The sequence below is a fragment of the Poromitra crassiceps genome (genome assembly GCF_964638095.1).
Source record: "Poromitra crassiceps genome assembly, chromosome: 4".
NCBI lineage: Eukaryota > Metazoa > Chordata > Actinopteri > Beryciformes > Melamphaidae > Poromitra > Poromitra crassiceps.
Window position 1 is genome coordinate 24,523,081 of NC_139626.1, and position 9,473 is coordinate 24,532,553.

The following is a 9,473-nucleotide window of genomic DNA, read 5'->3' on the forward strand; positions in this document are numbered from 1 at the left end:
TGTATGCGAGTGCGCTGCAAACTGTGGACAAGTCCGCCTCCGCAATCACATCGTTTACAGACGGGCTACTGTCAGCAACGCAACATAAGCAACATAAGCAAAAATAATTCAATTTAGGTCTCTGTGCATGTTTGTTGTGTTGAAGCTAAGCACTAAATGAGTGAGTACAGTAGCGGGGCGTCTCTCTCCTTTGAGAGAACCTCATTTCACTCAGTAGGCTACCCCTAAAGTGAGAGTTTATCAAGCAACATGACGAGTTAATTTGCTTTTGACATCGCACGTCCTGCGATGTGACTATCGCGCATGCGCACATTGCGATGACGATGTGTAAACGATATATCGTGCAGCCCTAGACCAAACTATAATAATGTACAAACTGTATCATTTTCAGGCAGCAAAGTGCCCTCTATGGGTTCAAACCTGCATTTTTTTGCCCTCCAAAATAATGTGGTTGTATGTTACTGTAGGTCACTGCCAACTCCCGCCTTTCCCACTCATGTGAAACATGTTTTTTTCATGTGATCATTACTGTAGTTCACGCCTAGCCTGGGTAAACCCAGCCTTCAACGTGACGTCACAGGCTATGCCTGTTTCTTCTTCTTCTTCGTGACTGATAGCACGTAGAGGTCACGTGGAGGCTGGGTTTACACAGGCTAGTTCACGCTAGAGCCATAATAGGAGAGTTGCAACATCTCCATTCACTCCAATGGACCCGTTTTTAGCGCAAGCCCTTTAACAGCGCAAGGCATCATGGGTAATCGGCTACTGTGGCTAATGTTAGCCGCTAGTTAGTTAGGTTACATGGCAGTAAAACGCCACTGAATGACCAAATTGATAAGTAAGACTGTTTCTATATGGACCACCAGCATTGGGTAGTTGTTCATAACATGGCTATATTTATAACATACTCTATCTCTGATACACTCTGATATAACGTTTTTTCCTCTATCCGGGGAAAAGTGTCATGGCACCGTTTCCGGTTTATTTTTCCGATCTGAATGTTCTGAACACAGCCAAAGAGTGTAGTGAGACAAGAGGAGACGCTCTTCTGCTTCTGCTTCTTTTTTTGTCTTCTTTTTTTTTTTTATATCAAGCAGCATGCTGTTTTGTCACATATCTGGGGGGGGTAAGTCCTCCTTTAAAGATGGTAGTCTACAGTGGCTGTGGTAAAGCCGTGTTCACCCACACTGATCCGTGCTTTCTCTGTACTCACCCCGGTCCTCTTTGCACCACCTGGTATCCAAAACCTGCAGCATCTTCACTCAGGGACTTCCAGGCCACAGGATCAATGTTAAAACCAACTGCAGCTTGGAACACTGAGGAATGAAGAAGGAAGATTAGATTGTTTATCTGATTTGAACAATTATTTACACTTTTTAAACTTATTAGGGTTATCGCTCTATCTCTCTCTATCGATCTCTCTCTCTCTCTATCTATCTGTTAATGCAAATTCTTAGTAATATCTAATTTAAAACTTAATGATCGGTCGATTTGTCCAACTTCTGACATAACACTTGTTTTATTGACAAGGATCCATTTGTATCCAGATGAATTGATAGATACTTTATTTATCCCTATAGGGATAAAAACCAACTCTGGATAAATGTTGCACAAGTAAGAGTAACTGAAAGCATTATTTAATGCAGTTTTTGTTCCTTTTTTCAGCATTGATTCATTCAAGAAAGATGACAAATGTGGTGATAAGCTGACACACACACATACACACACACACACACACGCAAACGGCATGGGAATTATACTTTTGAGTTTTTTTTAATGAACAAAAATAAACTAAACTAAAAATAAACTCAATCCGCTTATAGTGATCACAGTTATAGTGATCAACCGCTTATGGATCAAGCTTGGTATAGAATCATTCCTATACAGATGCTGTTTGAATAAGTCGCTTATAGTAATCAGGAGTCTGCTTACAGTGATCTTTTCCCCCCTCATACATGAGAACAATCAGAGGCATGTGAACTGCAGGCAAGGCAGGCAACTGCTCGGGGCCCCAGGCCGTTAGGGCCCCCGAGGGCCAATTTGGAATGACATAGGAAACCTCTCTAAAGGGGCCCCATGTCATTCCCATCAAATGTACATGATTCACATGTCTCTTGAATTGAAAGTGAATCATTCAAGAGACATGTATGTGGATCATGCAAGTGTGTCTGGAATGATTCACGGTCATTCACTTTCACTTTAAACTCAAGAGAATGTATGAGAATCATTCCTGTCAAACTTGCATGATTCACGTATTTTGGATGAAGGAAATGAAGAAGTTAAGTGTATCTGGAAGTGAAAACAAAAGAGAACAAGAGCTAATTCTGCCCCAGACCACGTGTGGCAACCGCGGGCGCAGGCATCCCTGGGTTGTGGCTAGATGGGGTACAGCCATGGATGGAGTGATGTGAAATTGTGGAAATTGTTATTATTTGAATAATTTGGCAATTTCCATGTAATTTGTGTTACTTCTTGTATAGTGTCATGACAAAAGCAAAGATACAACAGGGTGAGATAAAGGATACATGCCGCCAATATTCAAGTAGCCTCTAATAGTGTGTGTGTGTGTGTGTGTGTGTGTGTGTGTGTGTGTGTGTGTGTGTGTGTGTGTGAGTGAGTGTGTGAGAGAGTGAGAGAGTCTTCACCTCCAATGATGATCACAGGTACCCAATATGTTGCATGCATTTCTGATCACCAATACCGTTATTATTATTTTTAGGGCTTTATAGCATGAATGAAAGATAAATAGAGGGGGCAGCTATTATTGTTTTTGTAAAAATGGCAGCAATCAAAGCAGGCAATAATACAGTCCACAGCAACTAACTCACAGCTCATTTCCACCACATTTTACAGCCCTGCACAGCTCGTCACCACTCGGCTCTACTCGTTTCGACCCGATGGATGTTTTGCTTCCACCGCTGCTCGATCTTCCCTGCCCACACCTGGTCGTCATAGCGACCGCATATCTGCCCTCCGCCCATAACCGAAGTAGGCTATAACATATAACGTTAAAATTAAATCCATACACAGAACTTTTAAACTGTTTATGAAATACTGGTGCCTCTAAATGACCTACAGTGTACATGGGCAAATGTGACAATCGGCCAGGAGAATGGATATCACTTTGTTGTTAGTCAAACTCACATGCATGCGCTGCGCGAGGGACGGGGGTTGCGCTACAGGGAGAAGTGAAGCCTCTACCCCGGCGGCCTCTCACCAGGCAAGACCGCGGCTTCATTAAAGCCCCGCCTGCGGCCGAGCGGAGCCGACGCTGCACACAACTACAAGGGCTTCCTGAGGAGCGGACTTTTTTCTCTCTCAAAACAATTGAAAACCACTGTCATGTTAAAGCTGAGTAAGGAGATCGATTTTATTTCACCAGAGCCGAAGGCAGCAACACAAAAGACTGATGGAAATAACATTAACAGAAGAGAAGGTAAGCCCCACTAAACTATGCAGCATTGACAGTCAGTAGATACAGTAAACACAATTCTGCCTGACCAATCAGTCGTCTACAGTGTTTTCACGTCACGGTATGGTACCGGGTCCACAGCGCTGGAACCTCAACAAAGCAGGGACCAAAACTAGCACGACTCAACCCCGACTGTCCACATTTTTGATCGGTGGAATGAGACAAAAAAGCGAGACGAGCTGGGCGGGGCCGCGTTGATACCAGCGGTGGAAATGGGTCCCTAAATAGGCTACTAAGAAGGGCTACCCCAAAACGCCCAGGTTACACACATTAAACTGGGACAGAGAGATGACTTCTACTAACAGTACCCACAGGTAAGTTGGCCGCCCACAGTAAAACCCTCTGACTTTTCTTGCTCTCCTTTTACGCACGACATACAGGGGCAGGGAGGGAATGATGTACGCAACTTTTAACATGAATGAAATGAGGGTTAAAACTAAACTCGCCCAGCTGGCGAGACCCCCCTTCCCCGACCCCCCTCCCCCCGGGGTGCTTATGGCACCGTCCGACTCCCGGGGTAAGCAATGGCTGTTGGTCGGCGGTGCTGATACTGTAGCGCACGGCGGCGGGCTGGACGCTAGACACAAAACTGGAGAGCGGTGAGTCCTGGGCCCTGTCTGCAATGCTGTCCCCCCATACGTCTCCTCCCACAACGGTGTGTGTGTGAGTCAGTGTGTGAGTTGAAATGAAGGCAGCATCCCAAACGGGCGGGGTCAGGCGTATGGAAACAGACCACCCCTTTGGGAAATGAGAGTGAAAGTCATCCAGCGTCCCCGAAAGTGGAAAGCGTCCTTTCCGTTCTATGACTTCGCACATGGTAAAAAAGAGGATGTGGACTAACAGCTAGCAATGGCGTAACTTATTTTTAAACCTGGCTAGCTAAGCTATCAGTTAAGCTATGAATGTTATGAAAGCAGGGTACACAATTAGCACCAGTCACCAGTCAAATGCTGGTAAAATATAAATGCAAGTGGCTGGTAGATGTGCTTCACTCACCACCAGCCAAAAACAAACAAACAATGGTAATCTATGGAGTGGCTGGTAACAAATTTGGAACATTCACTAGCCATTTGGCCGGTGGACAAAAAAAGTTAATTTTGCACCATGTAGCCTATGAAAGCCATCAACAGGCTAATGAAATATGTCCTAGGAACTTGAGGAATTCTAATTATATGTAATGTATTTTTCTTTGGTGTCAGGTTATTTATAAAATAATGGTGATGAATGCCGGTTGGAGGGCCCCCCAGGAGATTTTTGCCTACGGCCCCAACAGACTCTAGAATTTCCACTGCGAATAATGGAAAAACGGTTTAAAACTACAGTAATCATTTTTTACTTACAAACCACCAAAAATGAACCAATAAGATGCAGCAGCAATACTTGGTGCATGTCTCTCTATATGGAGAGATCGCGGCTTCTCTGTCTGTCTAGTCTGACTGTCTGGAAGCAGGCTGCGGCACGGTGTTGTTATAGAACCCACTGGAGAGGGCAGAACACACCCTGCGCCCGCCTACCGGTATGCATCAGTCAAGCGCCGGGATTGGCCTGGAGCGAGCCTTTTGTTCCCTTTTGATGGCTCAAATCTCCCACACACACTGTGCCCAACTGAATTACTCTTGATAGAGGACATTTAAATAAATTATGCAAAAATTATGGATAAATTATGAACGCTAATGTGGCTTCATTGGATCAATATCGCTCAAACATGTAACCAATATTAGTCTTTTATTTATTTGAGTAATTATGCATCCCACCTTGTACCCAACAATCGGATTTCTGACGATTTGTTTATCCTCAGACAATTCGACTTGAGTGCAAGACTCAAGCCCCGTGAGACAAATGGGAAGAGGTAACCAGCGTTATTCAGGTTTTAACATTATATTGAAGTTACTGTCCTGCGTTCTGGCCATGTATTTTTCCCTTTCTCCATTTCACGTTATAGTTCTGAATAGCAGGCATTATCTCCTCAAGTTTTCCGATGCAGATGTCTGAAATGGAATACTGTGAATAGGCTAATATGGTCTAAAATATATATTCTCTTCAGAAAATCTGACTTGATTGCAAGACTCAAACAAAAAAGAAGTTGCCTTAAATGAAAGCTAAGAAGGTCCCCTTTAAAATAGATTGAAAAAGATTGACAAAAGATTGAAAAATGCCCTGACCATGTGCCTAACCCAGGATATGCACCAGCGTCTAAAATGCAATTTACTTTAGGGGTGGTTCACTTCACAAGCTGGTAACTGTGTCACAGCTACCACTAAGGAATGGCTATCATACCAAAATATCATCTACAGACATGTGTCTTATAAAAAATTATAAGCAAGTTTTGCCACCTTGAGTGGTACCGGAATCTGGACTGGACCATGGACTAGAGAGTGTGTGGGAGATTTGCGCTATGTGTGAGCCTTCTCCTTTGAGAGAGAGTCTGTGGTGACGCGAGGTTAGTGTGAAGCCTGAGCTGTCAAAAATGTGACTTGAGTTGCTCGCTCCAGGCCAATCCCGGCACTTGACTGCTGCGTAGTCCCGTAACGCGGGACTAAGCCCTCGGACCATTTCTGCCATTGGCTCTGACTCACTCTGACCGACCGGCTCCGACCATTTATGGATTTCCTTTACACCCCTGTCGCTCTCAAATGCCTCTGCTGCTGTGAAACAACAACGCTAGCTCGTTGCTACACGCTAAAAATGGCAAGTTTTGTCGAAGATTTGGATTGTGCAATAAAGCGGGCCTGCTTGGTACTTTCGGTGGATGTTTGTAAAGATAACAGAGCCTTCCCCCCCCCCCCCCTGATAGACCAGAGTGAGAGTAACATGATCTATACTCTCCTGAGCGTGAAACAGAGATAGTCTGGCAAGTGTGGCGAGAACTTAACATTTACCCTTAAATAAGACCAATAAGTATTTAAAAGTTATTACAATGGTCTTATTTACAGAAACAAAAGTCTTTATGGATCCGGGCCATTGCTACAAGTTACCCTGCAACCCTGAGTTAAGCAAATGACGCCGAGCTCAGGTCAGCCTAGGACACGCCAATTGTTTGGGCTGTGTTGCATTGACTGTGAGTGTGAATGTGTGCAGTGCAGTGTCTGCTGTTTGCTGGGTGGTTGGCTTTGTTGGGGAGAGGGATTATATAATTTCTATGTGCTGGAGAATATGCTCAGCTGATGGCATGATGCCTTGTTTATTTAATTATTTATACATTGATGTTTTATTTGCAGATTCATGTTCGAGTAATGCATATTTTGGTGTACGTATACATGTAAGTATTTCCTGTAACAACCTAAGTATATGCAGATTGTAACAGCTACTTTCCTTTGGTTTTCATTTTGTCATTTCATCATCATCATTTTGGCATTTCATCCATTTTGGCATTTCATCAACGCTTTCCCACGCCAGCCATATGCTAGGTTTCGACCTAGCCTTGTTTTTTTTGTCAAAGTAGTTTGTGGAAATTTTTAAAATGTATTTTAAACAAAAATTAATAATGTTGAGTCCCTGATCTGTTTCTCTATCAACCAAGGAGTCCTTGTCTTGTAAAAGGTTGAAGACCCCTGCTCTAGGAACCTTCCTAGAACTAGCAGCCACTGGGCAGCCACCCAGGGACCAACTCCAGTTTGATTGCCAGTGCCTTGGTCAAGGGCGCTGACAGGAGTATTAACCCTAACATACATAGGGCTGGCAAAATAACCCAGGACCAAGTAGTGTTGAAACTTTATATTGATATTGACCCGATATTGACTTTCCATACCGCACAAATTAGTGGAGCCAATCAAACCGTCAAAAGAAAGAAAAAAAAGGTTATTAAGTACGGTAATTGTCCTTAAATAAAGGTTTTGGATGCATTTATTAATCTAGTATATTCTTTATATAGTCCGTAGTCTATCCTTATTCCAATAATAATAATAAGAGTACTCCTGTGCAACATAGCTTTGGTCGCCATTCCAGCGCACGCATTCGACACGCATCTATTATTGAAAAACAAATAGGATTACTGAACATACTTGGTTACACTTGTTAGTGCTGCTCGTCGCCACTTGTTGCTGTCTTGGCTGTATTTCTTCACTCTGGCAAAGGCCTCAGATACTCCTCCTATTTGGCACAGTCCCTAGCCGGTACCTATAGCACCGTGGGATGAGTGGTCCTCAGATGCGATGTGAGATTTGTCGTGTTTCCTCGGATGGAATTGATTTGATTTACTTGCCACAAACGCAACACACAGACTCATCGAAATTCTTTGGCTTTCCATCTTCATCGGGCAGAAAGCCGAAATGCTCCTAAACGGTTGAAGTAACGTTGGGTTTCGCCACAAGAGCCATGTTTCAGTACGGCCACTGGCGAATCAAACATCAAAGCGCTTTCTCCGAAAACTGCCAATTGGTGAGTGGAAATTTTCATCACATGACAATTATAATGATTATTTAAAAACTAATATTGCATTTATTTCAGATCACAACTTTTACAAGCCAAAGAAAAAGAAAAAACTGATGATGCGATAATCAGCTTGACCCTGCGGTAGGCGTGACTTTTTGTATAACCGATAATCTTGAGAATCGATAATCGTGGCAGGCCGATCTATCGATATCACTTTAAAGGTACTGGTATGCATACTGGACTGGTATCATAATTTTTTAAACAATATCCAGCCATTAGCATACACATCTTTAATGGTTGGAGGATACCTGAGCACCCAGAAGAAACCCACACGAACACGGGGAGAACAAAGCAAACTCCACACACAAATGACCTGGGACAGACCAGGGTTTGAACCCACTGCAACCTTCTTGCTAACCACTGAGTATGTTATATTGTTTTGCGCTACGGACGCTTCATATCCAGGTCAAGTCACACATCTGTGTACATTGTACATTTTATGTACCACTTTTATATGCAGTATATCAATGATACTGCTGAAATTAATCTCAGAAAGACTAACAGACATGTGATGTGCATTGGTTTTGGAAATATGACTCTCATACAGTCTCTAGAAATGTACTGTATGAGTCCACCTTTTCTCACGTCTAGTGTTAAAAAAGCAAACGGAAATTGCAATGATTGTAATATCGAATTACAATACTGTACTTGTAGAATTGCAATATTTAAGAATCGCAATACACATCAAATCGGCACCCAAGTATCGGGAGATCAGCATTGTCCCAGTCCTAGAACTGGTCATTGGTGAAATATGGTTGAAAGTCTGTTTCAGGGTGTCAGAGCAGTCGGGTAGGTGAGAAACAAAAGCTGCCAGTAGGTGTGAACATCTGAGTGTTGAGCTTTCTACCCCCTCCTGGGTTACTATAATGCCACATTCATGTCATATCAAATGTACCATAAATACAAGCAGCCGGCTGGAAAAGCCACTAGGCCAACTTTCACATTCAGTGGAAGTGTCAACCATCAACATTTTATATTCACACTAATACAATTATGTCTGCATAAAAAAGCAAGTAATATCTGCTACACTTTGTCTGTTTTAATTCCAAAATAAAATAAATAAAAATGAAACAGGAGGTCTAACTTTGACTTACCTGACAAGAACAGTGCAGCAGTAATTATCCAGTCCATTGTGTACTCCCATGGAAGACACAAAGGTGTAATGTGAAGTCTGAACTGTTAGATCTGATTTAGAATTAAACAGGAGGAGACTGTCAGAAGGAAATGCTGAAAGCAAAATGAAGAAATAATAAGTTGGCTGTTCAGAGTCAAGCCAGGCATAAGAGGAGGAACAAACTTGTGTGTAGGAGGGGTCTTTGTATAGAGGGTTTTAACTTGACAGCAATTACAAATGGTCATAACCAAGCCCCCAGGAATAGCGCTGGGCTGTGAAGCCATTTGAACATGGTGGCGAAGCTCTGTATTGCAAGTCACGTGACGCCATGCAGCCCAGAAAGGAAAATTCCCATCCACTTGCATGGGGACCCCGGCAGCTGTTAAACCCAGGGGAATTTTTTCCGGCTGTCACTCAAAGTATAAAACGACTCTTTTAATTATCAAATAATTTTTG

The 9,473-nt window shown here is 43.0% G+C and overlaps 1 protein-coding gene across 1 annotated transcript in view; it reads right to left on the reverse strand.

The window, feature by feature from the left end:
• LOC310776003 (integrin alpha-M-like) overlaps positions 1 to 9,073 on the reverse strand; it is a 74,936-nt gene extending 65,863 nt beyond the window's left edge. Inside the window, exons 1-2 of the mRNA XM_083636141.1 lie at positions 8,998 to 9,073; positions 1,214 to 1,316 (exon numbers count right to left, since the gene is read on the reverse strand). Of these exons, the coding sequence (XP_083492267.1) occupies positions 1,214 to 1,316; positions 8,998 to 9,034 (140 nt within the window). The 5' untranslated portion in view covers positions 9,035 to 9,073. The remainder of the gene's footprint in view (positions 1 to 1,213; positions 1,317 to 8,997) is intronic.
• Between the last annotated feature and the right edge of the window lie 400 nt (positions 9,074 to 9,473).